This window comes from Engystomops pustulosus, unplaced genomic scaffold (assembly GCF_040894005.1).
Source record: "Engystomops pustulosus unplaced genomic scaffold, aEngPut4.maternal MAT_SCAFFOLD_374, whole genome shotgun sequence".
NCBI lineage: Eukaryota > Metazoa > Chordata > Amphibia > Anura > Leptodactylidae > Engystomops > Engystomops pustulosus.
In genome coordinates this window covers 60,604-79,986 of record NW_027285253.1, presented here as the reverse complement: position 1 = coordinate 79,986, position 19,383 = coordinate 60,604, and the positions used below count along the sequence as shown (strand labels likewise).

The 19,383-nt window shown below is 57.2% G+C and overlaps 1 protein-coding gene across 1 annotated transcript; it reads right to left on the bottom strand.

The window, feature by feature from the left end:
* Positions 1 to 769: 769 nt before the first annotated feature.
* Positions 770 to 18,714, bottom strand: LOC140111069 (trafficking protein particle complex subunit 10-like; the record flags this gene model as incomplete). Its single annotated transcript, XM_072132316.1, is given in 16 exon segments — positions 770 to 933; positions 936 to 1,277; positions 2,285 to 2,397; positions 3,012 to 3,152; positions 3,256 to 3,347; positions 4,382 to 4,458; positions 4,541 to 4,655; positions 4,875 to 4,912; positions 4,915 to 5,020; positions 6,723 to 6,970; positions 7,982 to 8,093; positions 8,251 to 8,446; positions 14,015 to 14,211; positions 15,303 to 15,438; positions 15,512 to 15,593; positions 18,563 to 18,714. Coding segments are annotated over 16 exon segments (2,241 nt in total), but the record flags the coding sequence as incomplete, so codon positions are not given.
* Between the last annotated feature and the right edge of the window lie 669 nt (positions 18,715 to 19,383).

The window sequence follows — 19,383 nt, the reverse complement described above, 5'->3', positions numbered from 1 at the left end:
CGAGGCCCCCCGAGCACCACCGCCGCCAGCCAGAGCGAGGCCCCCCGAGCACCACCGCCACCAGCCAGAGTGAGGCCCCCCGAGCACCACCGCCGCCAGCCAGAGCGAGGCCCCCCCGAGCACCGCCGCCACCAGTCAGAGCGAGGCCCCCCGAGCACCGCCGCCACCAGTCAGAGCGAGGCCCCCGGGCACCGCCACCACCAGTCAGAGCGAGGCCCCCGGGCGGCACCACCAGCCAGAGTGAGACCCCCGGGCGGCACCACCAGCCAGAGTGAGACCCCCGGGCACCGCCGCCACCAGCCAGAGCGAGGCCCCCCGAGCACCACCGCCGCCAGCCAGAGCGAGGCCCCCCGAGCACCACCGCCGCCAGCCAGAGCGAGGCCCCCCGAGCACCGCCGCCGCCAGCCAGAGCGAGGCCCCCCGAGCACCGCCGCCGCCAGCCAGAGCGAGGCCCCCCGAGCACCACCGCCACCAGTCAGAGCGAGGCCCCCGGGCACCGCCACCACCAGTCAGAGCGAGGCCCCCGGGCGGCACCACCAGCCAGAGTGAGACCCCCGGGCGGCACCACCAGCCAGAGTGAGACCCCCGGGCACCGCCGCCACCAGCCAGAGCGAGACCCCCGGGCACCGCCGCCACCAGCCAGAGTGAGACCCCCGGGCACCGCCGCCACCAGCCAGAGCGAGACCCCCGGGCACCGCCGCAGCCACAGGGGAAACGTTTGAACAAGGTGACACACAGGACATTGCATGCTTGCCCTGGGGCACAGTACCTGGGTATGGAAGGTGATGTGGTTGAGCCCCGGCTGCAGGGTGACGTTGCTGCAGCGCAGGGTGTGGGCGTCATTGTCCAGGCTGAGGCCGGGAGGTCGCTCCAGGGGTGTGGAGGCATCCGGCTGCCGCAGTAACATGTGCACGTTCCGGCAGATCACCCCGTGCTGACCAGAGCGCCCTCCGATGGACTCTTCTCTTGCATCTCTGATAACTCCAGGACGGGTGCTGGCACCCGGACCCCCGGGGCAGGGTCAGGCTGAAAATGCACGGTGCCCCCTGCTGGCTTGTGCCGGGTCAGCCACTCTGCAGTCTTACGGTAACTGTTCTTATCCAAACTATAATGAAAATATCCTGAGAGATGCTCCAGGTGGAAGGGCTCAGGCATCAGGCAGAAGAGAGTCAGCTCTATGGACAAGGACCCCCCAACATGGACCACGGCATTGGGGGGATCGAAGCAGATGGAGTTCAGCTGAGCCAAGGAGCTGAACGGGAGGCAGATGGGGGCACCTGAAGAGATGAGAGGAGGCACAAATCTTATACCTGCAGGCACGGCGCCCCTCCCCCCCCCTAAGAGGCACGGCGCCCCTCCCCCCCCTAAGAGGCACGGCGCCCCTCCCCCCCCCCTAAGAGGCACGGCGCCCCCTCCCCCCTAAGAGGCCCGGCGCCCCCTCCCCCCTAAGAGGCCCGGCGCCCCCTCCCCCCTAAGAGGCCCGGCGCCCCCTCCCCCCTAAGAGGCCCGGCGCCCCCTCCCCCCTAAGAGGCCCGGCGCCCCCTCCCCCCTAAGAGGCCCGGCGCCCCCTCCCCCTAAGAGGCCCGCGCCCCCTCCCCCCTAAGAGGCACGGCGCCCCTCCCCCCTAAGAAGCCTGGCGCCCCTCCCCCCCTAAGAGGCCAGGCGCCCCTCCCCCCTAAGAGGCCCGGCGCCCCTCCCCCCTAAGAGGCCCGGCGCCCCTCCCCCCTAAGAGGCCCGGCGCCCCTCCCCCCTAAGAGGCCCGGCGCCCCTCCCCCCTAAGAGGCACGGCGCCCCTCCCCCTAAGAAGCACGGCGCCCCTCCCCCCAAGAAGCACGGCGCCCCTCCCCCCTAAGAAGCACGGCGCCCCTCCCCCTAAGAAGCACGGCGCCCCTCCCCCTAAGAAGCCTGGCGCCCCTCCCCCCTAAGAAGCACGGCGCCCCTCCCCCCTAAGAAGCCTGGCGCCCCTCCCCCTAAGAAGCCTGGCACCCCTCCCCCTAAGAAGCCTGGCGCCCCCTCCCCCTAAGAAGCCTGGCGCCCCTCCCCCTAAGAAGCACGGCGCCCCTCCCCCTAAGAAGCACGGCGCCCCTCCCCCTAAGAAGCACGGCGCCCCTCCCCCTAAGAAGCCTGGCGCCCCTCCCCCTAAGAAGCCTGGCGCCCCTCCCCCTAAGAAGCCTGGCGCCCCTCCCCCTAAGAAGCCTGGCGCCCCTCCCCCTAAGAAGCACGGCGCCCCTCCCCCTAAGAAGCACGGCGCCCCTCCCCCTAAGAAGCACGGCGCCCCTCTCACCTCCAGAGCTGGTACCCGGTCCTGCGAGGCGGAGAATCTCCTGGCAGTACTGGATTCGTTCCTCTGGGGGTAGGTTACTGTCAGTGGCCAGGAGGCTGCATGTCTTCAGGTATCTGCAGAGCAGTTAAGGGGTTTGGGGCGCGGTGCTTTGGGGCGGGTTTGGGGCGCGGTGCTTTGGGGCGGGTTTGGGGCGCGGTGCTTTGGGGCGGGTTTGGGGCGCGGTGCTTTGGGGCGGGTTTGGGGCGCGGTGCTTTGGGGCGGGTTTGGGGCGCGGTGCTTTGGGGCGGGTTTGGGGCGCGGTGCTTTGGGGCGGGTTTGGGGCGCGGTGCTTTGGGGCGGGTTTGGGGCGCGGTGCTTTGGCGCGGGTATGGGGCGCGGTGCCTTGGGGGCGGGTTTGGGGCGCGGTGCTTTGGGGCGGGTTTGGGGCGCGGTGCTTTGGGGCGGGTTTGGGGCGCGGTGCGCTGGGGCGGGTTTGGGCGCGGTGCGCTGGGGTGGGTTTGGGCGCGGTGCGCTGGGGTGGGTTTGGGGCGCGGTGCTTTGGGGCGGGTTTGGGGCGCGGTGCTTTGGGGGCGGGTTTGGGGCGCGGTGCTTTGGGGTGGGTTTGGGTGCGGTGCGCTGGGGTGGGTTGGGGCGCGGTGCGCTGGGGTGGGTTTGGGTGCGGTGCGCTGGGGTGGGTTTGGGGTGCGGTGCGCTCTCCCTGCTGCCATGATGGAGTCGGGAAGGATACGGCTCGTTGTGTCCCAGCAGTTTCTGACATTCTGCCAGCTGCCTGCGTGTGTGGGTGAGGGGCAGCGCCCAGCCCTCAGCCTGGTACATGCGCAGCGCCCCCTGGAGGTAGGGTTCCGCCTTGTGTGGCAGAGACTTCTTCCTGCAGAGAGAATAAGACAAGAAGGGTTCATGGTGTCCGGTGGCTCCTGCACCCACGTGTCCTGTGCCCCGCACTGATATCACCCGCTGGTGGCAGCCATTACATGTAGAAGTCGGCCAGGTTCTTCCCCAGGAGCTTGGCAGAGCGGCTCCTCCCGATGCCGCTGTACATCTCTATGGTGGCGTGTGCCAGGTCCTGCAGAGAGAGGTGGAGGATAAAGGGCATGCCAGGATGCGGGATTACCAAGGGGGGAGTGGAGCCAGGATGCGGGATTACCAAGGGGGGAGTGGAGCCAGGATGCGGATTACCAAGGGGGGAGTGGAGCCAGGATGCGGGATTACCAAGGGGGAGTGGAGCCAGGATGCGGGATTACCAAGGGGGGAGTGGAGCCAGGATGCGGGATTACCAAGGGGGGAGTGGAGCCAGGATGCGGGATTACCAAGGGGGGAGTGGAGCCAGGATGCGGGATTACCAAGGGGGGAGTGGAGCCAGGATGCGGGATTACCAAGGGGGGAGTGGAGCCAGGATGCGGGATTACCAAGGGGGGAGTGGAGCCAGGATGCGGGGATCACCAAGGGGGGAGTGGAGACAGGATGCGGGATCACCAAGGGGGGAGTGGAGACAGGATACGGGATCACCAAGGGGGGAGTGGAGCCAGGATACGGGATTACCAAGGGGGGAGTGGAGCCAGGATACGGGATTACCAAGGGGGGAGTGGAGCCAGGATGCGGGATTACCAAGGGGGGAGTGGAGCCAGGATGCGGGATCACCAAGGGGGGAGTGGAGCCAGGATGCGGGATCACCAAGGGGGGAGTGGAGCCAGGATGGGGGATCACCAAGGGGGGAGTGGAGCCAGGATGCGGGATTACCAAGGGGGAGTGGAGCCAGGATACAGGATTACCAAGGGGGGAGTGGAGACAGGATGCGGGATTACCAAGGGGGAGTGGAGCCAGGATGCGGGATTACCAAGGGGGGAGTGGAGCCAGGATGCGGGATTACCAAGGGGGGAGTGGAGCCAGGATGGGGGATCACCAAGGGGGAGTGGAGCCAGGATGCGGGATCACCAAGGGGGGAGTGGAGCCAGGATGGGGGATCACCAAGGGGGGAGTGGAGCCAGGATGCGGGATCACCAAGGGGGGAGTGGAGACAGGATGCGGGATCACCAAGGGGGGAGTGGAGCCAGGATGTAGGATCAAAGATTACAGGGGGGGGAGGAGCCAGCTTCTTACCAGATAGTGCTTCTCAAATGACTCCTCTGAGGACAGCGCCTCCTGCAGCTTCTTGTAGGGACTCTGCGCTGTGTTAGCTGTGGAGGAGACAACAGATGATGAAAGGAGGGTGAGGAATGTAGGAAGGTAGGGAGCGGCCCCCACACCCATGTCACTCACCCGTCTCTGGTCTCTCTGCCCCCAGCCCGGCCAGCAAATCCACCGTCCTCTGCAGATCCTCTGAGCACGGACCGGACTCTGACACCAAACCACACAGAGACCCCAGAGCCTGAAGCTACAAGCACAGAGATCTGTCAGACCACCACAACCTGACCCGCCCGAGCCCCGTACGCTGAAACGGCCGCCCGCCCGAGCCCCCGTACGCTGACCCGCACGCACACCGGAGCAGCCCGAACCACACCATCATACACCGATCCACACACCGGACCGGACCCAGCCACAGCCCTATAGAGGGAGCCGCCCAGCAGAGCGGACGACCATGGTACATACGGACCTTCTCGGTGGCGTAGCTCCAGAGCCCCACCGTGTGGAGACATTGGCCTCGATCTGCGCTCTCTCACAACATCCCTCGATCCTCTGCAGAACCTCCAGGCAGCTCAGGAACACCCAGCAGTCCAAGGCCCCCGGGGGGGCGGTGACCTGTACAGGACACGTGTGAGTGTATGAGGCTTCCTATAGCCAGGGGGGGGGGGTGCGGTGACCTGTACAGGACACGTGTGAGTGTATGAGGCTTCCTATAGCCAGGGGGGGGGGGTGCGGTGACCTGTACAGGACACGTGTGAGTGTATGAGGCTTCCTATAGCCAGGGGGGGGGGGGTGCGGTGACCTGTACAGGACACGTGTGAGTGTATGAGGCTTCCTATAGCCGGGGGGAGGGGGGGTGTGTGACCTGTACAGGACACGTGTGAGTGTATGAGGCTTCCTATAGCCGGGGGGAGGGGGGGTGTGTGACCTGTACAGGACACGTGTGAGTGTATGAGGCTTCCTATAGCCGGGGGGGGGGGGGGGGGGGGGGAGTGTATGAGGCTTCCTATAGCCGGGGGGGGGGGGGGAAGTGTATGAGGCTTCCTATAGCCGGGGGGGGGGGGGAGTGTATGAGGCTTCCTATAGCCGGGGAGGGGGGGGGGGGGGGGGGGGAAGTGTATGAGGCTTCCTATAGCCGGGGGAGGGGGGGGGGGCAGTGTATGAGGCTTCCTATAGCCGGGGGAGGGGGGGGGCAGTGTATGAAACTTCCTATAGCTGGGGGGTGTGAGTGTATGAGGCTTCCTATAGCCGGGGGAGGGGGGGGGGGGCAGTGTATGAGGCTTCCTATAGCCGGGGGAGGGGGGGGGGCAGTGTATGAAACTTCCTATAGCCGGGGGTGTGAGTGTATGAGGGCTTCCTATAGCCGGGGGGGGGGGGGGGGGGGGGGAGGGTGAGTGTATGAGGCTTCCTATAGCCGGGGGAAGGGGTGTGAGTGTATGAGGCTTCCTATAGCCGGGGGGGGGGGGGGGGGGGGGGTGAGTGTATGAGGCTTCCTATAGCCGGGGGAGGGGGGGGGCAGTGTATGAGGCTTCCTATAGCCGGGGGAGGGGGGGGGGCAGTGTATGAAACTTCCTATAGCTGGGGGTGTGAGTGTATGAGGCTTCCTATAGCCGGGGGGGGGGGGGGGGCGAGTGTATGAGGCTTCCTATAGCTGGGGGTGTGAGTGTATGAGGCTTCCTATAGCCAGGGGGGGGTGAGTGTATGAGGCTTCCTATAGCTGGGGGTGTGAGTGTATGAGGCTTCCTATAGCCAGGGGGGGGTGAGTGTATGAGGCTTCCTATAGCCGGGGGTGTGAGTGTATGAGGCTTCCTATAGCCGGGGGGGGGGGGGGGGCGAGTGTATGAGGCTTCCTATAGCTGGGGGTGTGAGTGTATGAGGCTTCCTATAGCCAGGGGGGGGTGAGTGTATGAGGCTTCCTATAGCTGGGGGTGTGAGTGTATGAGGCTTCCTATAGCCGGGGGGGGGGGGGGGGGGGCGAGTGTATGAGGCTTCCTATAGCTGGGGGTGTGAGTGTATGAGGCTTCCTATAGCCAGGGGGGGGTGAGTGTATGAGGCTTCCTATAGCTGGGGGTGTGAGTGTATGAGGCTTCCTATAGCCGGGGGGGGGGGGGGGGCGAGTGTATGAGGCTTCCTATAGCTGGGGGTGTGAGTGTATGAGGCTTCCTATAGCCGGGGGGGGGGGGGGGGGCGAGTGTATGAGGCTTCCTATAGCTGGGGGTGTGAGTGTATGAGGCTTCCTATAGCCAGGGGGGGGTGGCGGGGGAGTGTATGAGGCTTCCTATAGCCGGGGGAGGGTGAGTGTATGAGGCTTCCTCACCTCCAGCAGCCGCAGCTCCTGCACACAGTTATGGAGCAGCTCCAGCGCCCGGGCCGCCACCTCCCAGGGTCTCTGCAGGAACAGCAGGAGGGTGCACTGGCGGGAGAACAGGTAGCTGCGGAGCTCCAGCAGGTTGGACCGGCGCCGCTGGATCAGGTCTCTCTTCTCCATGTCAATGGGTTTCCGCAGCGCAAGACCGTCCCAGCTCTGCAGCGGCTGACAGAAGGAGCCGAGCCAGTGCGCCCCATCTGGAAAAGAGGGAACAAGTCCAGGGTCACCCCGGGCCGTCACGAGGGTCACACAGAGGGAGCAGGGAATGACCACAGAACACCGGAGCAGTCGAGTGGGAGGTCGGGCACGAGGGGGGCCGCGGCAGGGGGCACGAGGGGGGCCGCGGCAGGGGGCACGAGGGGGGCGGCGGCAGGGGGCACGAGGGGGTACGAGGGGGCGGCGGGGGACACTACGGGGCACGAGGGGGCGGCGGGGGACACTACGGGGGCACGAGGGGGCGGCGGCAGGGACACTACGGGGGTACGAGGGGGCGGCAGGGGACACTACGGGGGCACGAGGGGGCGGCAGGGGACACTACGGGGGTACGGCAGGGGACACTACGGGGGTACGAGGGGGGCGCGGCAGGGGACACTACGGGGGTACGAGGGGGGCGCGGCAGGGGACACTACGGGGGTACGAGGGGGGCGCGGCAGGGGACACTACGGGGGTACGAGGGGGCAGCGGGGGACACTACGGGGGTACGAGGAGGCAGCGGGGGACACTACGGGGGTACGAGGAGGCAGCGGGGGACACTACGGGGGTACGAGGGGGCGGCAGGGGACACTACAGGGTTACGAGGGGGCAGCGGGGGACACTACAGGGTTACGAGGGGGCCGCAGGGGACACTACAGGGGTACGAGGGGGCAGCGGGGGACACTACAGGGGTACGAGGGGGCAGCAGGGGGCAGCAGGGGACACTACAGGGGTACGAGGGGGCGGCAGGGGACACTACAGGGGTACGAGGGGGCAGCGGGGGACACTACAGGGTTACGAGGGGGCCGCAGGGGACACTACAGGGGTACGAGGGGGCCGCAGGGGACACTACAGGGGTACGAGGGGGCCGCAGGGGGCACTACAGGGGTACGAGGGGGCAGCGGGGGACACTACAGGGGTACGAGGGGGCAGCAGGGGGCAGCAGGGGACACTACAGGGGTACGAGGGGGCGGCAGGGGACACTACAGGGGTACGAGGGGGCGGCGGCCACTTACCTCCGGCACCAAAGTTGAGCACATACTGTGAGAAGAGGGCGTCCAGCTCGTCGTACTGCACCAGGGCGTCCTCAAACTGCTGCAGCATCTCAAAGACGAAGGCCAGCTCCTCCTGCAGCGGGGGACACAGGAGCATGATGGGACGGCACACAGGAGCATGATGGGACGGCACACAGGAGCATGATGGGACGGCACACAGGAGCATGATGGGACGGCACACAGGAGCATGATGGGACGGCTCCCAGCAGCCGGGGTCAGGGGTCACTCACCTGCACCATGAAGTAGTCACAGAAGCTCCAGCCCGGCTCCGTCCTCTTCTCCCGGAGCGTCCGCATCTCATCCTCAAAGTGTCCCAGGTTCCGGGTGAAGGAGGTGAGGAGCAGAGTGCGCAGCTTAGACAGGAACAGGGACCAGGACTCCTGCGAGCGCGACGTGTCCTTCAGAGGGTCCACCAGAACCATGCACCTGCCGGGACAGAGCACAGCAGTGTGAGCCACAGATACACAGAGCACAGCAGTGTGAGCTCCATATACACAGAGCACAGCAGGGTGAGATCTCCAGGGATAGCACTGACAGCACAGAGCACAGCAGGGTGAGATCTCCAGGGATAGCACTGACAGCACAGAGCACAGCAGGGTGAGATCTCCATATACACAGAGCACAGCAGGGTGAGATCTCCATATACACAGAGCACAGCAGTGTGAGCTCCATATACACAGAGCACAGCAGGGTGAGATCTCCAGATACACAGAGCACAGCAGGGTGAGATCTCCATATACACAGAGCACAGCAGTGTGAGCTCCATATACACAGAGCACAGCAGGGTGAGATCTCCATATACACAGAGCACAGCAGGGTGAGATCTCCATATACACAGAGCACAGCAGGGTGAGATCTCCATATACACAGAGCACAGCAGGGTGAGATCTCCATATACACAGAGCACAGCAGTGTGAGATCTCCATATACACAGAGCACAGCAGGGTGAGATCTCCATATACACAGAGCACAGCAGTGTGAGCTCCATATACACAGAGCACAGCAGGGTGAGATCTCCATATACACAGAGCACAGCAGGGTGAGATCTCCATATACACAGAGCACAGCAGTGTGAGCTCCATATACACAGAGCACAGCAGGGTGAGATCTCCATATACACAGAGCACAGCAGTGTGAGCTCCATATACACAGAGCACAGCAGGGTGAGATCTCCAGATACACAGAGCACAGCAGGGTGAGATCTCCATATACACAGAGCACAGCAGTGTGAGCTCCATATACACAGAGCACAGCAGGGTGAGATCTCCATATACACAGAGCACAGCAGGGTGAGATCTCCATATACACAGAGCACAGCAGGGTGAGATCTCCATATACACAGAGCACAGCAGGGTGAGATCTCCATATACACAGAGCACAGCAGTGTGAGATCTCCATATACACAGAGCACAGCAGGGTGAGATCTCCATATACACAGAGCACAGCAGGGTGAGATCTCCATATACACAGAGCACAGCAGTGTGAGCCCCAGATACACAGAGCACAGCAGTGTGAGCTCCATATACACAGAGCACAGCAGTGTGAGATCTCCATATACACAGAGCACAGCAGGGTGAGATCTCCATATACACAGAGCACAGCAGGGTGAGATCTCCATATACACAGAGCACAGCAGTGTGAGCCCCAGATACACAGAGCACAGCAGTGTGAGCCCCAGATACACAGAGCACAGCAGTGTGAGCCCCAGATACACAGAGCACAGCAGTGTGAGCCCCAGATACACAGAGCACAGCAGGGTGAGATCTCCATATACACAGAGCACAGCAGGGTGAGATCTCCATATACACAGAGCACAGCAGGGTGAGATCTCCATATACACAGAGCACAGCAGGGTGAGATCTCCATATACACAGAGCACAGCAGGGTGAGATCTCCATATACACAGAGCACAGCAGGGTGAGATCTCCATATACACAGAGCACAGCAGGGTGAGATCTCCATATACACAGAGCACAGCAGTGTGAGCCCCAGATACACAGAGCACAGCAGTGTGAGCCCCAGATACACAGAGCACAGCAGTGTGAGCCCCAGATACACAGAGCACAGCAGTGTGAGCCCCAGATACACAGAGCACAGCAGTGTGAGCTCCATATACACAGAGCACAGCAGTGTGAGCCCCAGATACACAGAGCACAGCAGTGTGAGCCCCAGATACACAGAGCACAGCAGTGTGAGCCCCAGATACACAGAGCACAGCAGTGTGAGCTCCATATACACAGAGCACAGCAGTGTGAGCCCCAGATACACAGAGCACAGCAGTGTGAGCCCCAGATACACAGAGCACAGCAGTGTGAGCCCCAGATACACAGAGCACAGCAGGGTGAGATCTACATATACACAGAGCACAGCAGGGTGAGATCTCCATATACACAGAGCACAGCAGTGTGAGCTCCATATACACAGAGCACAGCAGGGTGAGCCACCGATACACAGAGCACAGCACGGTGAGATCTCCATATACACAGAGCACAGCAGGGTGAGATCTCCAGATACACAGAGCACAGCAGTGTGAGCTCCATATACACAGAGCACAGCAGGGTGAGATCTCCATATACACAGAGCACAGCAGTGTGAGCCCCAGATACACAGAGCACAGCAGTGTGAGCCCCAGATACACAGAGCACAGCAGTGTGAGCCCCAGATACACAGAGCACAGCAGTGTGAGCCCCAGATACACAGAGCACAGCAGTGTGAGCTCCATATACACAGAGCACAGCAGTGTGAGCCCCAGATACACAGAGCACAGCAGTGTGAGCCCCAGATACACAGAGCACAGCAGTGTGAGCCCCAGATACACAGAGCACAGCAGTGTGAGCCCCAGATACACAGAGCACAGCAGTGTGAGCTCCAGATACACAGAGCACAGCAGTGTGAGCCCCAGATACACAGAGCACAGCAGTGTGAGCCCCAGATACACAGAGCACAGCAGTGTGAGCCCCAGATACACAGAGCACAGCAGGGTGAGATCTACATATACACAGAGCACAGCAGGGTGAGATCTCCATATACACAGAGCACAGCAGTGTGAGCTCCATATACACAGAGCACAGCAGGGTGAGATCTCCATATACACAGAGCACAGCAGGGTGAGATCTCCAGATACACAGAGCACAGCAGGGTGAGCTCCATATACACAGAGCACAGCAGGGTGAGCTCCATATACACAGAGCACAGCAGTGTGAGCTCCATATACACAGAGCACAGCAGGGTGAGATCTCCATATACACAGAGCACAGCAGGGTGAGATCTCCAGATACACAGAGCACAGCAGGGTGAGCTCCATATACACAGAGCACAGCAGGGTGAGCTCCATATACACAGAGCACAGCAGTGTGAGCTCCATATACACAGAGCACAGCAGGGTGAGATCTCCATATACACAGAGCACAGCAGGGTGAGATCTCCATATACACAGAGCACAGCAGGGTGAGATCTCCATATACACAGAGCACAGCAGTGTGAGCCCCAGATACACAGAGCACAGCAGGGTGAGATCTCCATATACACAGAGCACAGCAGTGTGAGCTCCATATACACAGAGCACAGCAGTGTGAGCTCCATATACACAGAGCACAGCAGGGTGAGATCTCCATATACACAGAGCACAGCAGGGTGAGATCTCCATATACACAGAGCACAGCAGTGTGAGCCCCATATACACAGAGCACAGCAGTGTGAGCCCCAGATACACAGAGCACAGCAGTGCGAGCTCCATATACACAGAGCACAGCAGTGTGAGCCCCAGATACACAGAGCACAGCAGTGTGAGCCCCAGATACACAGAGCACAGCAGTGTGAGCTCCATATACACAGAGCACAGCAGGGTGAGATCTCCATATACACAGAGCACAGCAGGGTGAGATCTCCATATACACAGAGCACAGCAGTGTGAGCCCCAGATACACAGAGCACAGCAGGGTGAGATCTCCATATACACAGAGCACAGCAGGGTGAGATCTCCATATACACAGAGCACAGCAGGGTGAGATCTCCATATACACAGAGCACAGCAGGGTGAGATCTCCATATACACAGAGCACAGCAGGGTGAGATCTCCATATACACAGAGCACAGCAGGGTGAGCCCCAGATACACAGTGCGCAGCAGTGTGAGCCCCAGATACACAGAGCACAGCAGTGTGAGCCCCAGATACACAGAGCACAGCAGTGTGAGCCCCAGATACACAGAGCACAGCAGTGTGAGCCCCAGATACACAGAGCACAGCAGTGTGAGCCCCAGATACACAGAGCACAGCAGTGTGAGCCCCAGATACACAGAGCACAGCAGTGTGAGCCCCAGATACACAGAGCACAGCAGTGTGAGCCCCAGATACACAGAGCACAGCAGTGTGAGCCCCAGATACACAGAGCACAGCAGTGTGAGCTCCAGATACACAGAGCACAGCAGTGTGAGCTCCAGATACACAGCTCTCCAGGGACAGTACATAACACTGGCTGCAGAGAGCACAGAGCACAGCAGTGTGAGGTCTGATTACACATCTCTCCAGGGACAGTACATAACACTGGCTGCAGAGAGCACAGAGCACAGCAGTGTGAGGTCTGATTACACATCTCTCCAGGGACAATACATAACACTGGCTGCACAGAGCACAGCAGTGTGAGGTCTGATTACACATCTCTCCAGGGACAATACATAACACTGGCTGCAGAGAGCACAGAGCACAGCAGTGTGAGGTCTGATTACACATCTCTCCAGGAACAATACATAACACTGGCTGCAGAGAGTACAGAGCACAGCAGTGTGAGGTCTGATTACACATCTCTCCAGGGACAATACATAACACTGGCTGCAGAGAGCACAGAGCACAGCAGTGTGAGGTCTGATTACACATCTCTCCAGGGACAGTACATAACACTGGCTGCAGAGAGCACAGAGCACAGCAGTGTGAGGTCTGATTACACATCTCTCCAGGGACAATACATAACACTGGCTGCAGAGAGCACAGAGCACAGCAGTGTGAGGTCTGATTACACATCTCTCCAGGGACAATACATAACACTGGCTACAGAGAGCACAGAGCACAGCAGTGTGAGGTCTGATTACACATCTCTCCAGGGACAGTACATAACACTGGCTGCAGAGAGCACAGAGCACAGCAGTGTGAGGTCTGATTACACATCTCTCCAGGGACAATACATAACACTGGCTGCAGAGAGCACAGAGCACAGCAGTGTGAGGTCTGATTACACATCTCTCCAGGGACAATACATAACACTGGCTGCAGAGAGCACAGAGCACAGCAGTGTGAGGTCTGATTACACATCTCTCCAGGGACAATACATAACACTGGCTGCAGAGAGCACAGAGCACAGCAGTGTGAGGTCTGATTACACATCTCTCCAGGGATTATACATAACACTGGCTGCAGAGAGCAGAGAGCACAGCAGTGTGAGGTCTGATTACACATCTCTCCAGGTATAATACATAACACTGGCTGCAGAGAGCACAGAGCACAGCAGTGTGAGGTGTGATTACACATCTCTCCAGGGACAATACATAACACTGGCTGCAGAGAGCACAGAGCACAGCAGTGTGAGGTCTGAATACACATCTCTCCAGGTATAATACATAACACTGGCTGCAGAGAGCACAGAGCACAGCAGTGTGAGGTCTGAATACACATCTCTCCAGGTATAATACATAACACTGGCTGCAGAGAGCACAGAGCACAGCAGTGTGAGGTCTGATTACACATCTCTCCAGGGACAATACATAACACTGGCTGCAGAGGGCACAGAGCACAGCAGTGTGAGGTCTGATTACACATCTCTCCAGGGACAATACATAACACTGGCTGCAGAGAGCACAGAGCACAGCAGTGTGAGGTCTGATTACACATCTCTCCAGGGACAACACATAACCCTGGCTGCAGAGAGCACAGGGCACAGCAGTGTGAGGTCTGATTACACATCTCTCCAGGGACAATACATAACACTGGCAGCAGTCCGGTACCTGTCGCTCTGTTTGTTGCAGAAGTCGCTGCGGATCTTGTCGGCGATGGACGTGCGAGGGAGGATGTTGGTTTTGTTCTTCTTCTTGGCTTCGCTCTCCACTACTACAATCAGCCAATCAGTGGAGCCGTGAGCGCGCAGCGCGTTCTGCCACTTAGTGATGTCGTCCTTGGTTGTCGCCTTATAAACCTCCGTGTCCTGAGAAGAGAAGAGGAGGAGTGTGAGAGGGAATCCCGGCCTCGGCTCCAAGCATCACGGGCTCAGCTACACACACAGCTCTGCTACATACAGGATGGCGACCCTCGTATAACGCTCTACTAAGCCCCTGCACTCCCTGTATATAGGAGACACCCTGTGCTGACGTCACATCCTGACCCCCAGAGTATGAGAACCTCCCGCCCCCCAGTGACCCCACAACATCCCGGACCCAGAGTGTGGGAAACACCAGACACAAGACATCCGGGAGCGAGAGAGAGACAGTGCACGATCAGCATGGGTGCTCTGACCTCTCTGTGACTACACCCCCCATACACAGCGAGCTGCCATGTCCTGTGTGTCCTGACACCTTTCTATCATAGCCAGCAGTGGTCAGGGGTCAGCATGGGCGCTCTGACCCCTCTGTGACTACACCCCCATACACAGCGAGCTGCCATGTCCTGTGTGTCCTGACACCTTTCTATCATAGCCAGCAGTGGTCAGGGGTCAGCATGGGTGCTCTGACCCCTCTGTGACTACACCCCCATACACAGCGAGCTGCCATGTCCTGTGTGTCCTGACACCTTTCTATCATAGCCAGCAGTGGTCAGGGGTCAGCATGGGCGCTCTGACCCCTCTGTGACTACACCCCCATACACAGCGAGCTGCCATGTCCTGTGTGTCCTGACACCTTTCTATCATAGCCAGCAGTGGTCAGGGGTCAGCATGGGCGCTCTGACCCCTCTGTGACTACACCCCCCATACACAGCGAGCTGCCATGTCCTGTGTCCTGACACCTTTCTATCATAGCCAGCAGTGGTCAGGGGTCAGCATGGGTGCTCTGACCCCCCTGTGACTACACCCCCTATACACAGTGAGCTGCCATGTCCTGTGTGTACTGACACCTTTCTATCATAGCCAGCAGTGGTCAGGGGTCAGCATGGGGGCTCTGACCCCTCTGTACAATGCACCCTGCATCTGCTCTTCACATTCGGGCTCCCGGCTGTCCCCCCCTCGATAGACCCCTACAGGCCATCTATAACCCTGGTGCTGGTTTCCTCCCATTAACCATTGCATTGCTGGGCTATACTCACACAGCACTCGGTCCAGTAGATGTGCAGGAAGGGGAAGGTCAGCAGCGCCTTGTTCCCCTCCTTGGGCAGCAGCTCCTCCTTATACTGAACAAAGTTGGATTCCAGATGGATCATCTTCGGAGCACGGCCATAAGCTCTGAGGAGAGGGAAGAGCGTCAGCAAGGAGGAGAGGACACAAGCATCATCTACCTGCAGGGGGCAGCACTCACCTCCGCCACTCCATGGGCTCCCGGGGCAACTGCTGCGTCAGGGTGGAATAGACTGCAGAGAAGAGACCCTGATCCCCAGCACCTGCAATAAGGAGGAGAAGATGAGAGGTGTAGAGGCGGGGCGTATTTATACAGGTAGGTGTGGGGTATATGTATATATACAGGTAGGTGTGGGGTATATGTATATATACAGGTAGGTGTGGGGTATATGTATATATACAGGTAGGTGTGGGGTATATGTATATATACAGGTAGGTGTGGGGTATATGTATATATACAGGTAGGTGTGGGGTATATGTATATATACAGGTAGGTGTGGGGTATATGTATATATACAGGTAGGTGTGGGGTATATGTATATATACAGGTAGGTGTGGGGTATATGTATATATACAGGTAGGTGTGGGGTATATGTATATATACAGGTAGGTGTGGGGTATATGTATATATACAGGTAGGTGTGGGGTATATGTATATATACAGGTAGGTGTGGGGTATATGTATATATACAGGTAGGTGTGGGGTATATGTATATATACAGGTAGGTGTGGGGTATATGTATATATACAGGTAGGTGTGGGGTATATGTATATATACAGGTAGGTGTGGGGTATATGTATATATACAGGTAGGTGTGGGGTATATGTATATATACAGGTAGGTGTGGGGTATATGTATATATACAGGTAGGTGTGGGGTATATGTATATATATACAGGTAGGTGTGGGGTATATGTATATATACAGGTAGGTGTGGGGTATATGTATATATACAGGTAGGTGTGGGGTATATGTATATACAGGTAGGTGTGGGGTATATGTATATATACAGGTAGGTGTGGGGTATATGTATATATACAGGTAGGTGTGGGGTATATGTATATATATACAGGTAGGTGTGGGGTATATGTATATACAGGTAGGTGTGGGGTATATGTATATACAGGTAGGTGTGGGGTATATATACATGGGCTGGGGTATATACAGTATATATATACAGGTAGGTGTGGGGTATATATATACAGGTAGGTGTGGGGTATATGTATATATATACAGGTAGGTGTGGGGTATATATGTATATACAGGTAGGTGTGGGGTATATATACATGGGCTGGGGTATATACAGTATATATATACAGGTAGGTGTGGGGTATATATATATATATATATATATACAGGTAGGTGTGGGGTATATATGTATATACAGGTAGGTGTGGGGTATATGTATACAGGTAGGTGTGGGGTATATGTATATATACAGGTAGGTGTGGGGTATATGTATATATACAGGTAGGTGTGGGGTATATGTATATATATACAGGTAGGTGTGGGGTATATGTATATATATACAGGTAGGTGTGGGGTATATGTATATATACAGGTAGGTGTGGGGTATATGTATATATACAGGTAGGTGTGGGGTATATGTATATACAGGTAGGTGTGGGGTATATGTATATATACAGGTAGGTGTGGGGTATATGTATATATATACAGGTAGGTGTGGGGTATATGTATATACAGGTAGGTGTGGGGTATATATATATACAGGTAGGTGTGGGGTATATATACATGGGCTGGGGTATATACAGTATATATATACAGGTAGGTGTGGGGTATATATATACAGGTAGGTGTGGGGTATATGTATATATATACAGGTAGGTGTGGGGTATATATGTATATACAGGTAGGTGTGGGGTATATATACATGGGCTGGGGTATATACAGTATATATATACAGGTAGGTGTGGGGTATATATATATATATATACAGGTAGGTGTGGGGTATATATGTATATACAGGTAGGTGTGGGGTATATGTATATACAGGTAGGTGTGGGGTATATATATATACAGGTAGGTGTGGGGTATATGTATATACAGGTAGGTGTGGGGTATATGTATATACAGGTAGGTGTGGGGTATATGTATATACAGGTAGATGTGGGGTATATGTATATACAGGCAGGTGTGGGGTATATATATATACAGGTAGGTGTGGGGTATATGTATATACAGGTAGGTGTGGGGTATATGTATATATACAGGTAGGTGTGGGGTATATGTATATATACAGGTAGGTGTGGGGTATATGTATATATACAGGTAGGTGTGGGGTATATGTATATATACAGGTAGGTGTGGGGTATATGTATATACAGGTAGGTGTGGGGTATATGTATATACAGGTAGATGTGGGGTATATGTATATACAGGCAGGTGTGGGGTATATATATATACAGGTAGGTGTGGGGTATATGTATATACAGGTAGGTGTGGGGTATATGTATATATACAGGTAGGTGTGGGGTATATGTATATATACAGGTAGGTGTGGGGTATATGTATATATACAGGTAGGTGTGGGGTATATGTATATACAGGTAGGTGTGGGGTATATGTATATATACAGGTAGGTGTGGGGTATATGTATATACAGGCAGGTGTGGGGTATATATATATACAGGTAGGTGTGGGGTATATGTATATACAGGTAGGTGTGGGGTATATGTATATACAGGTAGGTGTGGGGTATATATATATACAGGTAGGTGTGGGGTATATGTATATACAGGCAGGTGTGGGGTATATATATATACAGGTAGGTGTGGGGTATATGTATATATACAGGTAGGTGTGGGGTATATGTATATATACAGGTAGGTGTGGGGTATATGTATATATACAGGTAGGTGTGGGGTATATGTATATACAGGTAGATGTGGGGTATATGTATATATACAGGTAGGTGTGGGGTATATGTATATACAGGTAGGTGTGGGGTATATGTATATACAGGTAGGTGTGGGGTATATATATATACAGGTAGGTGTGGGGTATATGTATATACAGGTAGGTGTGGGGTATATGTATATATACAGGTAGGTGTGGGGTATATGTATATACAGGTAGGTGTGGGGTATATGTATATATACAGGTAGGTGTGGGGTATATGTATATACAGGTAGGTGTGGGGTATATGTATATACAGGTAGGTGTGGGGTATATGTATATACGGGGTCTCTCTCTCTCTCTCTCTCTCTCTTACAGGTGACTATCGGTTTGTTCTCCATGGTGAAGTCTCCCTCAGCTTCTCCGTTTCCGGTTCCCCCAGGCCCCGCCCCTTCCATGGGCTCCGGTCACCGATCCATTGCAGGCTCTGCTGTCCCCGCGCTGTCACTTCCGGCTTCCTCCTCACCCCTGACAATCACTTCCGGGAAATGCGGAGCTTTATGATTCGCCGAGAGGTGAAAAAGGGGCGTGGCACTAGTTTTGTAGCTCATTAGTCTTATTTCTCTGTTATTTCGAGCTGATTGGTTGGGCCGTGCACACGTGATGTATGCTCTGCCGCCATTTTCTGCACTGGCAGACACTGCCCGGCCGCTGTGTAATGTGTAGCCCGGGGCAGGGTGACGTCATAGGCGGAGTTGTCATGGAGATAGATGAGAGACTCTGCTCTGCCTGGGCCAAAATTGCCCCCCCCCCCCCAGCATCGGGACCAGGACCACCCAACAACCCCGAGCACCGGCACCACCCAACATCAACACCTCCGAGCACCGGCACCTCCCAACACCAACACCTCCGAGCACCGGCACCACCCAACATCAACACCTCCGAGCTCCGGCACCTCCCAACACCAACACCTCCGAGCACCAGCACCTCCCAACAACAACACCCCCGAGCACCGGCACCACCCAACACCAACACCCCCGAGCATCGGCACCTCCCAACACCAACACCCCCGAGCACCGGCACCACCCAACACCTCCGAGCACCAGCACCTCCCAACAACAACACCCCCGAGCACCGGCACCACCCAACACCAACACCCCCGAGCACCGGCACCACCCAACATCAACACCTCCGAGC